General features: G+C 41.2%; 1 protein-coding gene across 1 annotated transcript in view; it reads right to left on the reverse strand.

Annotated features, from left to right (window-relative positions):
* The window catches only part of LOC306781111 (copine-9-like), a gene marked incomplete at both ends in the record, with an annotated part of 128619 nt that extends 120706 nt beyond the window's left edge, over nt 1–7913 (reverse strand). Inside the window, 2 exons of the mRNA XM_079273801.1 lie at nt 4675–4715; nt 7834–7913. Of these exons, the coding sequence (XP_079129927.1) occupies nt 4675–4715; nt 7834–7913 (121 nt within the window). The remainder of the gene's footprint in view (nt 1–4674; nt 4716–7833) is intronic.
* Between the last annotated feature and the right edge of the window lie 12433 nt (nt 7914–20346).

The raw sequence follows: 20346 nt of genomic DNA on the forward strand, positions 1-20346 counted from the left end.
ATGACACTTTGCCCCTCCATCACACTTGTCAGAGGCTGCACTGGGATTACCCACCTGTAGAATATAATACCCCACCTCTGTTCAAGGTTACAGAGGGTCCATTTGATTGTATAGTCTCAGATACAGCTAAGGGGCCCAATGTAGGTAGTAGTATTGCAAATTATTGCAAATTGTAGCAACAGTCACAATGCTAGCGACTATCTATATAACAGTGTGTTAAGACAGACAGCACCTAGAGCTGATTTATGGTGGTGGTGTGGAGGAAGAACCATATATCCAATCCTGCCTAAAGATTGGACAGGTAGATGTGCGTTGGTGCAACTTATATTGTCATTCTATATCTTGCCTGTCACTGATGCAACTTATAGAGAACTCATCTCTCCACGCCCACATGCTAACAGAAGATCCAAAAGAGATGCCGGTGGCCCGAAGGGAGCCTTTGATGACCAAGTGTACATAAGATGTCATAAGAGTGCCAAGGGGGGTGTCTAATGACTTTCAAGCCAGAAATCAAATAGCAGCAGATTTAGAATCTGTTTTCTCTCAGAGGGTGATGATTAATAAAAATGTCGATTGGATCAACTACATTTACTATAACCAACAGCGTTTTGTAAACTTCACCAATGACGCCATATCAGGACTGCATGCACAGCTGGCGAAGACTAGTTTTATGACCTTGCAGAACAGAATGGCATTAGATATGATTTAGCAGAGAAAAGTGGCGTGTGCCAGATGTTTGGGTCTGCATGCTGTACTTTCATTCCAAATAACACAGCTCCTGATGGATCGGTGACCAGGGCGCTGGAGGGACTGACAGCACTCAGCCAAGAGCTAGCGGAGAGCTCTGGTGTCACAAATCCATTCACCGACTGGTTGGGAAGTATGTTTGGCCAGTGGAAACATACATTTTTGGCAATCGTAATTACTCTGTGTGCTGTCGTAGGCCTCCTAGTTGTCTGTGGATGGGGGTTCCCTTGCATCCGTGGACTTCTACAGGGGTTTATTGCTTCAACGATGAGCCAGACACCTGTCCAGGGCAACCAGTTATGTGTCGAGGATGAGGGAGAATTGGAGCTTCTGATGGCCACAGTCTAGATGAGGCCACCAGAGGAACTTCACGAGCGGTTCCTGACCATCCTCTCGGAGATCCTGAAGGACCTGATAAAGGCCCAGATGGACTTCTAACACATCCGGTGAGATATTGGAAATTTGGGAAATAGACTGATTGTTCTGGATGAGTAATTTGAGATTTTATTTTTGTTTAATGGGTTATAATGGGATTTTAGGGTGTAAAGATTAAGAAATGTAATTTTGTCAAGTGTAAAAGAACAGTCAAGGCTTCTCAGTATGTGTTCTCTAGCCTACAGGCTGTATCCTGATCCTGCCAGCCCCAAGACATGGAAGGCAGTGATTTTCAACGCATTCAATCTTTTCCTTTTTTACGGATTTAATTTTTCCCTTTTTTTGTCTTCCTTTTTACGGACTCAGTTTTGAAACGGACTGAACAGAAATACTTGAAATGATATCTGTTTGCATGAATTGTTTGCCTCTGTTTAGATAGATAGGGAGCCTCTCCCTGGATTGAGTAGGGGGGAGGTCTCCAGGGACATTGAGTAACTAACTACATTTGAGTAACTAACTACATTTGAATAACTAACTACATTTGAGTAGCTAACTCACAGTGAACTGTGAGTTAGGGGGGAATTGTAAGAAATTTGAGCAAAAAACTGTAGTTAGTAGATATAATAAAAGTGTTTAATAATTCATAATTAATAATTCATAATTAGTCATAATCATAAGGGTTTTGGGAATGCATAATTAAGATAAACATAAAGTGATGTAGGAATAGTAGCTAAAAAACATGAAGCTTCTGCCAAGTTGCAGAAGTTTAACTTTCATACTGAAGGATTCTTATAGAAGGGGTTAAAACGTAACTGACAGTCATTGAATGTGTTAGTAGACTCAGGGGCAGACAGCCGAATACACTCCTGGAAGTTAGCCAATAGGAATCGAGATAAATGGAAGAGGAGGTGTTTCGAACAGGTGGGAGGTTTAATTTCAAGACTTTTTTCCTCTCTCTGTGTCATGCCCCTCGGACGACGGACGTGTTTTTCACCTGAGGGGCTGAGTTGAGGTTTTTGCAAATGGGGTTTTATTGTTTTAATATTTCATAGGAGTATGTACTCCAATGTGTAACTGTGATCGTGTTTGCATCAGTGGAATTCAATTCCTTATAACTGTAAATCAGTTTCGGTAACGTTTTTAGCGCCGTGTGTCTGAAAAGCTATCATTCCACGTGTGCTGGCCTCAACAACAGCATGTACCATGCTCTTTGTGTTTATTTAATGCCGTTCAGCCCTTTTTGTCTCTCTTCATGTTTTATTCCCGTATTTTCTTTGATTGGAAAGATGTTGTGCTTTGAAAATAAAATAAATATTTCAGAGCTTCTCCGTGAGTTGCTGGCAGAGTGACAACCAGGCAGCTTCCTGCAGAGAGTCCATTGGCCACCATAGCATTAGTCGGCAATTCACAACCCAGAATCAAGGATTTAAAAAGAAAATTGAGTAACAGTCTGGCAGTTGCATGCCTCAGCTTCCATGTCATGTTACAATTTATGTCCATGTCTGTCCACAATGCCATCACTGAGACGCATCTGTAGAAATCCTGTTATAATCACATTTCAAACCACCTCAAAATGTGTATTGGATCCTATTTGCAAAAATGACATTTCATTTGATTATATTTTTGCTTTCCAGAGTTCTAAAATAAATGTGGTTACAATCTGGATATGCCAGAAAAAAATGTATTTGAGCTGGCATTCTGAAAGAGGCCAGAATGTCTCCGGCCTCGGCTTTTGCTGAATAGGAGGCAAACATGCTGACATCATATACACAACCTTACATCCGCTGGAAAGACAGTTTTACTATGAATTTAATCTTAATTTTGTGTAAGAGAATGCTGCTCTAAAGTGTTTACAAGACTTTAAAGCATTCAGTGAATTGTTTCTTTCTCACCCTATTTTCAACTTTGTCAGGATTTAACAACAGAGCACAACACAAGCAGCAGGAAATGCAGTTTGTTGTGTTGATAACAGCAAATCTAAATGGACAATTGGTATTTTATATTTGACCATCTGTGTAATTTTGTGAACAGGTTGATACCGTCCAGTCGGTACGTTCCTTGATTTGAGGATTATCCCGTTTTGCTGACATTGTTGATTGTGTTAGTTAAAGGTGGTAAATTCAATACTCTGGGCAGAGGGATTACCTCCACAACACTAAGAGTATTAACAGCAAGAACAGTGCAAAGAACAGCAACAGAGCTAACAGTGTTTAAACGTGATCTCACAGAAATAAGAGAAATGACCATGACCTTTATGTGGTGGAGGCACGAAAATGTGTGAAATTACATGCTGCCACCACGGAAGCAATTTAACGATCGGTTTAGGCAACAAAACAAACGTTGGGTTTAGGCAACACAACTAATGTTGGGTTGAGGCAACAAAACTAATGTTGGGTTAAGGCAACAAAACTAATGTTGGGTTGAGGCAACAAAACTAATGTTGGGTTTAGGCAACAAAACCAACGTTAGGTTTAGGCAACAAAACCAATTTTGGGTTTAGGCAACAAAACAAACGTTGGGTTTCGGCAACAAAACCAATGTTACGTTTAGGCAACAAACAAATGTTGGGTTTAGGCAACAAACAAATGTTAGTTTTAGGCAACCAAACCAACGGTCGTGAGCTAGCCTGTGGGTCATGCTAACATGCACAAATATCCACTAAAAGTTTAAAAGGTAAGCAGGGAGAAGCTCGGATACCAACTCGCACAGTGGGAGAATGACTTCATGTTTTGCTCAGGGAGACAATACCACTCTATATCTTTCCATAAAAAATAGTTGTTTGCTGCTATATTACTCTTCTGATTGTTGTATAGAGAACCGTTAAGGTTTCCAAATTGACATGTGTTTCATGAAGACATTCTGGTCTTCATTAGTTTCCTTGGTCTTAAATTGAAAGCTGCAAATTTAATTATTCTCAGATTATACATAGCTCAGATACCTGACTAACATCTGCAGCTCCAGAGTCCCGCTTAAGAGAAATAATAATAATTCACTAAATACCTAAAGACAACCACCAGCCTTGTGTATTTATTGAGACAGTATGCAAGGGGTGAATAGCCACGGGTAATAGAATGGGTAATAGAGTTTCAGAGACAGGCTTTTTATTCCCTTTTTCTTCCACTATCTTTTTTCTTTCTTGTTTTACCACCAACATACCAAAACTCAGCCAACCTCACGACATTTCTTCAACCTTGACTTTTCCATCCATCCTTAGTCCTGTCCTCGTTTTTTATTCTCCCTCCTCACTCTTGTATTTCATGAGCAGACGTGTCGCCCATCGATACCTCTGGCTTTCTGGGTTATTTACCAGCGCAAGAGTAAAACACCATCCATTATATCGTGCTGCTGTTCTTCCGGTAAGAAAGAATGCTGGTGTACACATGACGTGTAAAAAAAAAATGCATCTCCCAGTTTTTGACAGTAAAGATAGAGTTGATATTCAGTTCAATATCCAAATTCATAATACAATAATTTATTTGCGAAAGCAAACTTCGCTGACAAAACAAACAGTGTTCTATTAATGCATCTCAGACAGCACGACTTCATACATACCTGGATCTGACTTGGAGAATGTGTCAACATCCAGCAGACTCCTGTTGAAAGAGCAAAAGTTCCGGTAACAATGGATCCTTTCAGCCCTTTTTTAAATAGTATTGAGACAATGTATTCATTCATTTACATTTCCTAAACTCCATTTTTTAACCCTTTTGTATTTCGTTCCCCCGATAGTTAGGTCATGGGCAGATTTGCATTGCTCCCTGAGTAATTGTGTGGAACTAACATCTAAAACTACTGTGCTGCCAAACCCTTTTCTCTGCCACAGTAAGCCATGAAACATAGTGTACACTAGGCGACTAGTCAAAGTGTGATGAAGAGAAAGATGAAGAAGTAATTCATTTAGTGTCGGCAGGCAGATTTTGTTACCTTTGCACAGAACAAGGCTCACTACATTTACATACGTTTCCAGAACACAAATCAGAACATTGGACGAAGCGGGGCTTGAAATTCATGTTTCATGTTGTTGACATATTTGAGTCAAAGGTTTTTTACAGAATTCATTCTGGCCATGTTGTTAGTAATACACTGTGATATAAATCAGGCTATGAAGGATACATGAACAAACCTTCAGAATGTCGATAGGAATGAAACCGGAGAGTTTGTAAGTGTTACTTACGCTGAGATTTTCTGCCTCAGAGTCTGAGAGAAGACGGCCTTTAATATATATGTATTATATTATATATAGACACTACAGGTCAATCGGGTAAAAAGATCACAGTCTTTATCATTCGCTTTGGGTCAGTCCTTGAATGAGATTTCTTTGTTTTGTTTTTTCAAAACAAGAAGTCCAAATCTCTGAACAATTATGTTGTTCACGAACAATTACAGTACAGAGAGTGTTAAGACTGTTTCAACAACATGAGCCAGTGTTTGAGAAAGACTAAAAGTTATCACCACGTTAAGACTGTTTTCTGCTACTTCATGTTTAGATATGCAAATGAGGCATTATCTAATGCACATGTGTCAAACTCAAGGCCCGCGGGACGAATCCGGCCCACTACGTCATTTTATGTGGCCCGCGAATCCGACAGCAAAAAAAAAAAAAAAAAAAAAAAAAGTTTTTTTATTTATTTATTTTTAATTTGGAAAAATAATTAAAATTAGACTTGAAAATAAAAGTATCCCCATGGTCGAAATTATGAGATAGAAAGTTGAAATTATGAGATAGCATGTTGTCTGTGTACCGACATTAAAACTATCACAGCAGGTGGACAGGAGAGGCAACAGCCTGAAAAGAGGTTTTCCAACGATTGAAAAAGATCGACAAATAATCCCAAAATGTCCACGAAGAGAAAAATTGATGCAGAGGGAAGAAAATGTCATGAAAGATGGGAAAGCGAATACATGTTTGTGCTTCAAGGAGAACAAACGGGTCTGTCTTCTGTGTTATGAGGCATGTCTGTGATGAAGGATATAATTCACGTCGGCACTTTGACACCAAACACGGAGCTAAATTTAGCCTCCAAGAAAAACATCAAATTGTCCAAGAATTAAAAGGCAGACTGCAATCACAGCAGAATATATTTACACAGCTACAGCCCATTGCATGCTGAAGGTATGTGAGCAGAGCTCCGACCAGATACAGACTTTTACAAATGTCAGTTTGTGAAGAAACACCATCGCAGACCGAGTTCATGAACTAGCAGCAATCTAACAACACAGCTAGCTGAGAGACGAGCAGGTACTTGTGTTTCTAATGAACTGTTGATGAAAGCACAGACAACACGGATACATCATCTATCCATGTTCATCAGACCTGACCTGACCTGTTAATGTCATAACTTGTGTTTGATATTTGTCTTTGTTATTTTCTTTAACAGTTTGATCTTTGATAGAGTAATGTGGGTTTCTTAACCCTAAATTAAAATGATTTATGTTATAATAACAGAAATGTGTTTAAATATCATTTTTCATTTATATAACTGCATGTACAATATTTGTACACTTGAATAAACAACAATCAAATGCAGAGAGTTATTTCACAATATGTTGGGGAGAAGTTAGTTATACAGTCTTACAGTTACAACCGGCCCTTTGAGGGCGACCGTGATGCTGATGTGGCCCAGAGTGGAAATGAGTTTGACACCCCTGATCTAATGGGAGATTTTGGTGAATTTAGGATAAATCTACAGACTCAAATAGACAAATGCATTAACAAAAACACCTTCATGTGTATTTTGGATGTTTTCTGTCCACTAGTCTGACAAAAAGATTCTTCTCAAAAAGATGGAGAAAATGCCATAAATTTAACAACTAGCTCCACCTTGGTCAGTCTAAGACATCTGACATGTAATTCTAGCCTTTTTTTGCATTCTTTTTTTTTGGGGTGGGGGGGATGAAAACACAAAGAACCCCCATCATCCATGCATCGGAAGCCCACTCCCTGTTCCAGATTGACTCAGGTGTCTGGCGGATCTCAGGAGGGACTACACACGAGCAGCATCCCATTCATTATTCAGGAGGCAGACCCGAGACCAGGCGGGTAGGTTTGTGGAAACCCATGACTGAGTTTCTACTGCTCCGGTCAGTTCAGCCGGCGGGCGTTCAGCCGAGAGGCAGCCTGCCACCCGAGCAGAGAGGCCAGGTGTGATGTTTAGTCACAGGGGAGATGGAATCATTTTTTTTTTTTTAAATGATGATTTTACTGACAGTGTTTTTTAAATGTATAAAATTGCATCATGCTTAAATCTGTGACCCGATGCTCAGCATCAATCCACAACCATGCATGTCTGTGAACATCAGAGGGTCATCGGCTGGACCTAGTACAGAAATCAAGAGGGTTTTAATGACCTTGATGCATGCTGGGAGGCAGCCGATGGGATTGACCCGTCAGCACGGGATGGATGCATGTCACTTATTTTAAGATGTTTTTGTCTTGATCTACGCAAATGCATTGGACAGCTATACTTAACATTTAAATCTTAAATGTAAAAAAAAAATGTTAAAGAGTGTACATTAGTTACACTAGAAGTAAGGCACAACCAAATTCGCCACACACACACACACGTAATTAACTTTTGTCACTCTGATGTCTTCATCTGCATTCCGTATCAGACATATTTTTATACATTTCTTTACGTGATGCCCACTTTTAATCTCACTTGTACACGTTTGCATCCACGTGTGTGTATTTGCGTGGGGGATTGACCTTACCGGCACGAGACGGTAACTTCTATTTTAGTTGCAGGGACTCTGGTGTTGAGAGGGTCGAATTCCCCTATCGATGCCATCATCGCGGCTCGCGACGCTAATGAGCATCCGCAGAGCGAGAAGAAGAAGAAGAAGAAGGAGATGGAGAAGATGATGATAATGAAGGTGTGATCATTCACAACAGGATTGTGATTGCGGTAAATCCATTGTCGAGGAAATCTTCTTCAGATCTGATGCTCGTGGAGCAGCGGAGGAGGAAGAGAGAGAGACAGAAAGAGAGAGAGAGAGAGAGAGAGAGGGAGAGAGAGGCGCTGAAAGTTGTGAGGCAGATTTAAAGTTCCTTCATCCTTCGTGTGTCTACGGTGCGCTTCCCGGTGTCTGTCCGGCGCTGAGAAAGAGGAGGAGGAGAGCGCAGCCAACCGGAGGCACCAGTGCTCTATCTCTCTCTCTCCCTCTCTCTACCTCTCTCCCTCGCTATCTCTCTCTACCTCTCTCTCTCTCTCCCTCCCTCCCTCTCTCTCTCTCTCTCCCTCTCTCTCTCTACCTCTCTCTCTCTCTCTCTCCCTCCCTCTCTCTCTCCCTCTCTCTCTCTCTACCTCTCGCTCTCCCTCGCTCTCTCTCTACCTCTCTCGCTCTACCTCTCTCCCTCTCTCTCTCTCTCCCTCCCTCCCTCTCTCTCTCCCTCCCTCCCTCTCTCTCGCTACCTCTCTGTCTCTCGCTCTACCTCTCTCTCTACCTCTCTCTCTCCCTCCCTCTCTCTCTCTACCTCTCGGTCTCTCACTCTCTCTACCTCTCTCTCTCTCTCCCTCCCTCCCTCTCTCTCTCTACCTCTCTGTCTCTCGCTCTACCTCTCTCTCTACCTCTCTCTCTCTCTCCCTCCCTCTCTCTCTCTACCTCTCTCTCTCTCTACCTCTCTGTCTCTCACTCTCTCTACCTCTCTCTCTTTCTCTCCCCCTCCCTCCCTCTCTCTCTCTACCTCTCTCTCTCTCCCTCCCTCTCTCTCTCTACCTCTCGGCCTCTCACTCTCTCTACCTCTCTCTCTCTCTCTCTCTCTCTCTCTCTCAGGTGGTGATAATTAGATCACCAATGGAGGACCATTGATCATTTGTCAATGGCTATAGCAACAGGAGTCCATGATACAGCCTGCAATTTGAATCAACGCATTAAATCATAATGTCGAGGCACCCCATGATGACTATTTCTGACTTTGGCTATTTATCCATTATTTTAGTCGATAGTGGAAAGAAAACATAAAAAATACACATTCAGGTGATTATTTTAATACGTTGTCTGTTTGAGTCTGTCGATTTCTCCTAAACTCACCAAAAGTTACCATTAGATTCTGCCAAATATCTAAAACATAACATTTCAGAAAACTTGTATTATGAAAAATATTTGTCCAAATGTAAGTAATCAACTGGGGAAGTTTCATGGTGAAACCTACCTGTCTTCAAATCTCCACTTCACTCTTACATCAAACTTACCAGTTTCATTCCTCTCTATATGATGAACATTTTTTTTACAGAGCGGTTTGTTTAGTGCCTGATTTATACAACATTTTATTACTAAAAACATGGTTAAAAATAGATTTTACAGACAGTATTTCTAATTTATGGAGTGATACAAAGAGATACCCTATGATCCCTCTGTAAAAACCTTTGACAAACACGTCAACAAGAGGAAACAAGAATTATGAACCTGGCTTTATACAATGTTCAGATTTCCATTCGACATTTGCACATATTTAATATGAGAATGCCTCATTTACATATTTAAACATACAATTTCTGAAAACTTGTGACCCAATAAATAATCATCTTAATGTTAATAATCAACTTGGGGACGTTTCATGGCCACATGTGTTCACACTCTTCTCCATGTAAGAATACGTCTTGTATCCTTATCAACAAATAAAGCGTCGCCACAGATGCATCGCTACGTTGTGCAGCGTGTGCCGGCGCTTGAATTCAGTTTAAATTCAGAAAAAGTAAAGGATTAGAGACAATGAGGAGAGACTTGAGTGATACTGGAGGCCATTAATCACATCCACTATTTCAACATATATCTTCACAGAAAAAATATTCAAATTTAAATGTTAAGATACTTCAGAAAATGTTTTGTGTCATGAAGCAAGTCAGCCAGTTGATGTAATAGATTACAGTTAGTGGGGCACGCTCATGTCATTTGTGTGCATCAGATATATATTTGTGAGTCTTATGTCTTAATAAGTGGATTGTGTTTACGTTTGTATGTAATCGTAACTATTTTTGTGTGAAACTAAAGCTCTAAATGTTCAACAGATTCACCTGTGGGAACCCCGAACACAGCACACCGTCACGCTTTCCCTCCTCTTCTAACATTGTAATGCAATCACTTACATCATGTACTGCTGAATATATTGACTGGAGTAGGTAATCAAACAGTGAGGCGCGCACACTCGTGGTCAATTAGCCTAACAGAAGCAGCAAAAGCTGTCGTATTCGAATGAGGCGTCTGCGCTTCTAAATCTGGCAAGAGGCCTCTTTGTAATTTCCAATAATCAGCTCTCCTGAAAGCATCATGACATCTTTTAAAGCCTCCCACGGTGACACAAACACCATAATTACATTTTCGAGCTACTGGAAAAGAAAAAAAAGCTGTGTTTTGAAATATTGTATTTTTGGAAAACAAAGATGCAAAAGGTGTTCGGGAATCAGACAAAAGGAAGGAAGGAGTGTGTGAACAAAAGATTCAAAACAAAGGCAAGGTTCAAGTTTAGTAGAAAGAGCAAAGGGGATGCAACTCAATCTCCTGTAAATTGATTCATCAGTCAATCTGTGTGTTGGTTCTGAGGTATGTACTGCAGATTAATGATCTCCTCGTGGTTCAAACAGTTGAGGTGGGTTGTTGGAACAAAACTGTGATGTGCTACCAACACTACCATTGCTCTGCTCATCTGTAACTAATCCTGCACTGATACAAATGCCCTTCTGTAAAAGTCAGTTTCTTTCATTATTTGTATTCATTTAATTATTTTACATCCATTTATTTATTTAATTCTGTTTTACTTATATATACCTATATTGCATACATTACAGTTTTTCTCGATTGCTAAGACACATTTCTTGAAACGGTCACCCGTTCTCTCAAAACTGTAAACACAAAACCTCATCTTCAAGCACTATTCACAAAACCTCTGAATCCTCTTGCAAAATGAAACTTTCGCCTCAAAACAGTTTTACCTGTGCTCAAAATCAAACACTGCTCTCAAATCATAAACAAAGTGATCAAAATAATATACACTATCAAGCAGTCAGTAAACAATACACCAATAAATAGAAAGCACATTGTTCAAAACATATAGTTCTCAGGGAGAAGTAGATTTTTAATCTCAAAACAAATTTCACATGAACGAAAACATGTTCTATTACAGTCGCTCAAAATTGATCAGAAATGACTACTGTGCTTTGCTCTTTGCAATTTCTTTTGTTCTTCCTCCTCCTTGTACCCCTATTTTTACAGTACTGTACCCTGCATCTCACAAACGTGTCCTTTGTCTCTGTGATACTGTAATTCTTGTTCTTTGTTGATATGAACCTGCAACCAGTCAACATCTATTGAGCAGTCAGTACTGTTACTGTAACAAATAGAAAGCACGATGTTCAAGGCCATACAATTTGTTTATTGTACATTATACAGCCTACAATGCACTGTAGGCCTACTACAGTATACAATACTACAGTGATGAACTTTACAAATGTCTATTGAAACAGCTGCATATAGTGTAGTACAGTAAATTTGCAATTACAAAAATACAGTAGCATACTGTACCTGTTCTCTTCTCTGAATGGCCTTACTGTGGTGGACACAGAAAATCGGCTCAAATTGGGGTGCACTCTAAGTCCTGCTTCCCTCATTGTCAGTCCGTGGACAGTGCGTGTGCGCGCATGTGTGTGTTTGTGTGTGTGTGTGTGTGTGTGTGTGCACATGTGTGTGTTTGTGTGTGTGTGTGTGTGTGTGTGCACATGTGTGTGTTTGTGTGTGTGTGTGTGTGTGTGTGCACATGTGTGTGTTTGTGTGTGTGCAGATCCACTCAATTTTGCAGCTGATCAGACAGAAATCAAATAGTTTCATGGGCTGAGGAAAAGCAGCAGCGAAAGGATTGAGGGAGAGAGTAAGAGGGAGAGAAAGAGCGAGGGAGAGAGAGAGAGAAAGAAAGAGATACAGAGACAGAGAGAGAGAGGAAATAAGAGAATGAAAGAGAGAAAAGGGGAAGAAAGTCGAGTTATTTAAACATTTTCCTCTCTCCCGTCTCTGGACGATCTATAAATAAAGTGGTTGGATGAGAGAGCAGCGGCCAGTGTGTGTGTGTGTGTGTGTGTGTGTGTGTTGTGTGTGTGTGTGTGTGTGTGTGTGTGTGTGTGTGTGTGTGTGTGTGTGAGCGTGAGCGGCAACTAATTATTCAAGGAGGAAGAAATACTGTTTAGTTTCCATTTTGCAGCAGAAAAACAGCAGCCGTCCAAATAGAGAGGGCCTCCAGCAATAAGGAAGAGAAAGTATATGCAGAAATTCATTTGTTGATGTTCTTCATGTTTTTTCGCTTCTTTTTTCCATTCCGCATTACATCTGCTGTCCCGTCGCAGGTCACTGCGCTCTACAACCCTCTCAGGGGAAAAAGTTGTGATCAATAATCAGTAATAAAAGAGTTTTGCTCCCATATATCGGTCGAGTAAAAGCAAGAAATATAAGTATGACAAGAAAAGAGACAGGCACTTTTTATAATCTGTCACATGCTTGCTTAAGATAAAGATAAATAATGCAACGACATTTCGATGCCTTTTAAATAAGCAATTTCAATCATTTTTTTCCAGACTGCACAGACCTGAATGTAGGACGTCTACTCTCTGCCACATTCACAATCCTCTCTGATTAGGACATGATGAGCCAGCCTGAGTGTGCTAAGTGAGATGCCTCATGGTTCAAACGCACATATCTAACCCACAAATAAGCACAAGCACATGCTGATTATAGCAAGGCAAGCACATAATGTCCGACTGTGTGACTCAGTCTAGAAGGAGTTGAGGAGGTGATGCAGGTTGCTGTGGAATATAAAATGTAATGAATGTTTAGAAAAAGGAGTACATGTCCAGGAAATGTAGAAGCCTGGGTAAGAACCATAAGGTGCTCCTCAAAAATGTATTTTCTGAAAGGGTCGGTGAATAAACTGGCCTCGGCTTTAAAGCCAATGCTGAAGAGCCTAAAACCTGCATTCTCTCTGATTTCCACCAGGGGGCGACTCCTCTGGTTGTATAGAAGTCTATGAGAAAATGACTCTACTTCTCTCTTGATTTATTACCTCAGTAAACATTGTAAACATGAGTTCATGGTCTCAATCTCTAGTTTCAAGTCTTCTTCAATACAGCATGATGTTCATTTAGTACATTATGGTCCATTTAGAGTCAAACAGACCATAAAGCAGGGGATGCTTTAGGGCGGGGCTACCTTGGGATTGACAGGCGTTACCACGGCGTTGTCGGTGTTTTCGTCTTACAACTTTAACCCTTTCACGGTGTGTTTTCAGTTCATAATTGTAACATTGTTGTTGCCTAAAAATGTCTTATTCAGCGTTTGGTTTAGCTCCACCTTCCAAAAAAACCAAGATGGCGACAGCCAGAATGCCAAACTCGAGGCTTCAAAACCTTAGTCCACAAACAAACGGATGACATCTCTATGATTAGGTTCACTTCTTATATACACATTTGTTTCTTTAGCAGAAATTTTCATCTGAAATTCTGTCATGAATATTTATAAAAACTGATTTTGTCGGTTCTAAGCTTGCACACTCATGCGGGACATTTGTGCGTGGGAAACAATATTCAAACGGAACACAATTTCAGCAGATTTTGACCTGCTTTAATATATGTTTGACCAATGAAATCATTTCTTCCAAGTGATGTCATATCTGAGGTATAGCTCCAGGAGCGTATTATCCTTTTGGACCCTCAACACCTAGTATTGTAGAAAAATAATACACAGACCATTACCTCAACAACAACAAGGACACTATATGGCTTGAGATCGCCCAGCAGCTGGGACAAGATGATAATGTAGCTGATATACACTTACTTAGGTGATATGTTGGTCAGGGAATGGGGTTAGCCACAGCTAGCATTAGCATCACATTTGGTTTCTCACTGAGTGAGTGTGTCTAGCCTTGCAACACATTGCCATTTGCAAATTTCCGCCTCAGATCCCAGTTTGAAACGCCCTTTGATCATGTGACAGCATATTTGATTCGCAGGGCTTGTGTGTTCCAGTGGCTCCAACTCGGAGCGACCGCTGCCGACGTGCCAAGCCTGTGATCAGCTGGACCGACTCTTCAGCACAAGAGACAACTGGAACAACAGCATCGCCACACGTTTCAGGGTGTGGCGTGCGTTTTATGGTTCTCTTACTACACAATTGTGTCCACATTTCACCATTGAAAATTAAAAAGGAGTCAAAACACCCAAACAGAAAGTCGAAGAGTTATTTATTAATTGATTAATGGAAAATGAGCGTTGGAGCTGAATTTAGTCCTTTCGATTTCAGTTTTTATCGAGGAGTGTGACATAATATGAAGAGCAGAAAGCCATAGAAAGCGTCCATTGAAATGAAGAGCAGTCTGAGCTTTAACTGTGCCAGGTTTGATGAAATGCTTCCTCCCAGTGTTCAGTGCATCACACTGCAACTCAGATATTGTGTATGGAATTTGGTTCAACTCAGCTATTGGCATTCAGAATGTTCAGTCGTGTTCATCTTCTCATGCACGAGGATATTCGTTTGATTTCTTTTTTGTTTTTATCATCTCACAGGATGCAACATCCATTTCATTTCCAGGGGGAAATGAACACGCATTTGTTTTTCTATGTGCAAGGCTGTAAGCATTTTAACCAGAGCAATGAATATAGAATTTATCATCCGTGAGGGCAAACTTAAGTGAAGCTGTGTTGTAGTTTGTGGCAGCAAAAAAGTTCTGGTGTTTATGTCCATACATTTAAAAAAAAAAACCTCTCAAGTTGTTTGTAGCCTCAATCCGACTGGCAGAAGCTTACGAGCTTCATAAGAAAGGAATTACCTGCAGGAATCACCACAAACTGCATGTTTCATTCAAAGCCATTACTTTTTGTTCATCTACCTCGATCGTGACCATAAGAGGCGAGGGAGGATGTGTACAAACACAAATAAACAGTCCTGGAGAGGCTCAGATGGGGGAACTGGAAACAACATGAATGCTTTTCACTTCAGGGAAATGAAATTGTTGATTCCCTCCCCCTCCCCCATTATACTTTGATATTTTGTTTCTGTATACGTATATTTTTATATCTATATAATTGATAAAACAACCTGAATTGCACAAACGTTCTACACTCTTGAGGTGTTTTTTGTTTTGTCGAAAAAGAGTTGAGATGACAATGAGAATCTGGGACCTGACCCAGATCGGGCTTCGCTGCCGCCTTCAATATGCAGTTGGAAGGAGAGCTCCATGCCCAACAACCACGTCTACTCCTCCGGCCATGAGCAGAGCTTGGACCAGCTACCCACTGGGAGATAACACCGACACCATGCTGCTGGAGAACCAGATGGTACTACTGGGCCCGCTGGAGGAAAGGGAGGCACGGGAGAACCAGAACCAGGACTGCACGTAGCAGATTGTCAAACACCTGCTGCAGTAAAATGAGAGGTTTTCTAAATGGAATCTGGTGCTCAGAAACACTACCGCTTTTTGTCCATAGGGAGTGCCAAAATCAACACAAAATGATAAATCTAACTTAAAAGTTACGACAACTCACATTGATATTTTAGACCAACTTTACAAGAACCAAAGTCGAATAAGAAAATAAACGAGATCAGTTACTTCATGTTGTTTATGTTACGTAAAACACTTCCCCATGTCGTCGCTAGCTGACAGACAGTGTATCTGCTCTGAGCAGCCCAGCTGTTGTTTCCACTATCCTGATCGGCTCACGTTGTTGCGAAAGGCATTCGGTAAATTATTAATCTAATAGATGTCACCAATTATTTTGAGTTTTTATGTTGCATTGTCAGAAAAACAAGTCTTAGCATTTTTGAAGACTTTTGACAGATTAATTGAAGACATTTGAATAGCACTTAAGGCCTTTTACAAGTATTGAGACACACACTGACTCAGGTGGTTGGTTCAGGTGTTTTCATTGGACAATATTTGTTTTTGTCCAATTATTGACAATTATGGAAGCACAAGATATCGTGAGCCTTATCTTCTGGATCTTATGAGCTGATGAAGTTTTAATGGTACTGTTGACGCTTTAAGATGGATCACTGCTGGGAAGCAACTGTGCACTGTTATTTCCCCACAACACACTGTTATGCCAACAGGTGGCAGCCTAACACAAGATCATGTGAACGACCACGCAGCACTGTGTGCTGAGATGGAAACATGCTCGGAAATACTGTGTGAAACATACATACTGCATACTGTCTAAATATGTGTAATATATACAGCGTTTGATGTAATATAGACTGGCCTGCCTCTGACAACTTTTACACACGAATGCAGTCAGTCATGCAGACGTTCACACACACACACACACACACACACACACACACACACACACACACACACACACACACACACACACACAATTCACAAGTCTTGTTTTTTTCTCTCTTCCTCTCTGAAAACACCTCTCATTCCCCGAGAGGTGTCCCCCTCGCTGTGTACGAGTCTATTTTCTTCTGCTGACATGTCTTCACTTCAGCAGGCCACGCTGTACCTTTTTGCCCTCACTGCCAATTTTAGCACACACTACCACACACACACAGGCTCACACACATGAATCCCCCACGCGCTAATTCATGCACACATGAAAAATACAGGCACGCAGGAACACACTAACGCAGCTTGTCAACTCCCCCGCTGCTGCTGCTAACAGATGACAGGAGGCCCCCGAGGTTGAAGAAAGATAGTCTGAGTGCAGTGAAAGTAAGAGGGCAAAAAAATGCATGTTTGTTTGGACAGCATCCAGATGTGCTACGTATGTTCGGAACGAGAACAGCGCAGCCAGAAGGTACAACATAGAGTTGAGCCTGTGCATCATTAATCGGATTTCTGTATGCGTGTGGAGACATGTGGGAATGTGCATGAGGTCCTCTGAGATCTCCACTGACGTGTTTTATTTTGTCAAACTCAAACACAACTTGCTTGAGGATCAAATGTGGGCCCCATAGTAATAAGCTAACGCTAAAGTCTCTGTATGTTCCACCTCTAAAGCATACACTCCCTTCAAAAACTGTGTTGGCCTAGTTTTCCATAAATGTGCTAGGTTCAGGTGCAGAGTGAGAAACAGAGCTTTTAATGGACAGAAATTGAAGGCTTCAACGGTTATTGCAACATCTGGTGATAACAGAACACCAGGTCTGAAAAGTGAAGCCAATTCTAAAGTGCCTTAAACTTGCATTCTCTCTAATGGCCATCCGGGGGCGACTCCTCTGTTTGCAAAAAGAAGTCGGATTGTATCAAGGAAAAATGACTCTACTTCTCTCTTGATTTATTACCTCAGTAAACATTGTAAACATGAGTTTATGGTCTCAATCTCTAGTTTCAAGTCTTCTTCAATACAGCATGATGTTCACTTTGTAAATGATGGTCCATTTAGAGTCAAACAGATAAAGAGGAGTATGCTTTAGGGCGGGAAACCGAGGCTTGAAAACAATGAAATGAATGACAATGAACCACATTGCAACATTGATGTTTCTGGCAGAAGAGGAGCCATGTTTATCTTGTGGAATGCCATGAATGTACACATAGCCTGATGTGATTTTCCGATATGCGATAAATGCAAAAAAGTAACATTAACAATGTACCATTGCAACTTTCAAACTTTGCATTTACAAAAACTTCCTTTGTTGCTGATTTTGTCCTGCACCTGTAGCTTAGAAATAGAACAGGACATTGAACCTTTTTCCATGGTCATTAAGAGTTGTTCAAAAGAAAATGGAGATTGTTGTTAGTTGGTCAGGGTGACTTTAAACGTAAGTGGGGGCCATTAGGTGTTGTCACACCTTGCCAGGAAAAGAGAGAACATAGCTCCGGAGACGGACGGCTGGCTAGTTAGCTAGCTAGCTAGCGTGTCCTTCTCTGGATTGGTTGGGTAGTAACCTCAAGACCCATAGCTACCTTCGACAACCAGCCCACTGTTCTTCTCATTTTCTGTAACCACTGTAGCATTACACACTAAATGTTAGCATTAAAGTGTGAATTCCACCACTGGTTACTGAAGATGAGCCAACCTGACTAGCCCGCTAACTAATTCCACACTTTAATGCTACACTGGCTACAGGGTGAGACAAGAGTATGTCGGTGAAGCATTGTGTTGTTATTAAGTTACACATAAAAATGGCCGCCGCTCTGACCCTCTGGCAACGTTGATTTGAATATCCATTATATTCCTATTTTCATATGACCTGGCTGTACCCAACTGGATGTGCACACCATTCACATATCCATGTGATCATTTCCCATGCTAAAGCCATTTATCTTTCACGTTTAAAAAATACGTCACATATAAGAATAAAAATCTATTTCACATGTAAAACACCGAATTCATATAAACGAGGCAGATGTGGTCCACAGTATCTCACGTGTAACAGCATAACAAATGCAGTGGTGGAATTAAATGAAAACAGTGCATTTACTCAGGCACTGTACAATTTTACCTTCCTTGAGTATTTCAGTTTTATTCTTCTACTTCACTACATTCAGAGACAATATTGTTCTTTTTACTGCACTACAGGGTAGTTACGTTGCACATTCAGGTTTTACATATAAACGATTAAATACGTTTATGAAATATGATACGTTGTTATTGATAAAACTACCAACAGTGTATAAAGTTGTATCTTCACATCCACCAGCTATAACGCGAAAATGCTACTGACACATAATGCATCAGTCATAATCATCCAATAATATAATAAAAATATGCAATTTATTAATATGACTCTGGCAGGTGCTATTCACCTGCACATTTACTTCTGATACTTTAAGTATATTTTGCAAATATGTATGCAAAAGTTATTGAATGCATGCAAATAAAATGACCCAAATAAAAGATAAAAACCTTTGATATTCCACATATAATGAACACTAATTGTTCATTTCACATATTTGTAGATTGAACTGAAAGCACTTTTAGCACCATTGCATTCGCTATTCGGAGCTAATATAATAAGACCAGAAGTATTTGGGATTTCAGGATTTCAGGATTGGCTCCATCTCGCACAGTGAACGCGCATCCTCTCACATGGGGTGCTCCCCGAGCCAGAACGTATGATCTCACGCGTGTCCGTCACGAAAACGCCTCATCGGCGGAGACGCACCTTGATCCCCGTCTTCTACTACTGCTCGTACGCGCTGTCACCGCGCGTACGAGAACGCGCTTCGTCACTGTCATCATAGCATCTTCCGGAGTAGGGGGGGGGGGGGGGGGGGGCGCAGAGAAACGGGAGGAGGAGGACGGAGAAAGAGAGAGGTGGAGAGAGGGAGAGAGCGGAGACATACTGGATACGGCTACGACAAAAAAAGAAAAAGAAACATGCTGATGATGGAGTCGAGGCGGTGGAGGATGTCGGATTTACGAGAAAGGACTGCTGAAATTTGACAGAGGGCTCCCGTTGACAACCTGTTTTGTTTTTTTTCTTCTCCCATCCTCTTTCGGTCACCCCACCACCCCCACCCCCACCCCCACACACACCCTCCCACACACACACATGCTGCGCGGACGCTGAAGGCGAGCAGAGGGGGAAAAAGGGGGGAAGCACCCCTGCGGATGCCTCGGTAACGGTAACAACGGGCTCCACGGCTGCGCGTCCTCATCCCACGGATGGTAAATAAAAAAGGACACCCGGACCTGGACTGATGGATGAGGAAGGACCGCAGCTTTAACCCCCCCCCCCCTCCCCCCTCGCCCACCAACCCACCCGCCCACTGTGAAATAATAGAAAAATCCTGTTTGGATGGATTTTTTAAATATATTTTTTTGTTCTCTATCATTCATGGAGTAGCCCCGAGGAGACGCGCCTCAGACGGCAATGTTGAATCACTGGTCTTGGTCAATTATTCTTTAGTGGTGTAGGTAGGCTATGTTTTTTGTTTTGTTTTGTATTGCTTCAATGTAGCATTTTCTGCTCACTTATACATTTTTTTACAATGTTTATAGCCTCGTGATATCACGGACATATTTGCAGGTAGCGTTTTAACCGTGTGGTTATGTAGGCCTGTTTCAAACGCCTTTAAAAGCCACATACGAGGTAGCCAAAGTGTGTGTGTGTGTGTGGGGGGGGGGGGGATTTAGGGCGGATTTAGGGCGCTTTGATATCTGGAGAAGGGGGAACAAATCGGGGTAGTGAGAGGGGGCATTTTTTAAAGATTTTTCTTGTATGAGTCAAAACAAAGGAGGAGGACAGGGGGTGGAAAGAGAGGTACAAGGAGAGAAAATAAAGAAAAAACAACCAAAC

This window comes from Melanostigma gelatinosum (assembly GCF_949748355.1).
Source record: "Melanostigma gelatinosum genome assembly, chromosome: 8".
NCBI lineage: Eukaryota > Metazoa > Chordata > Actinopteri > Perciformes > Zoarcidae > Melanostigma > Melanostigma gelatinosum.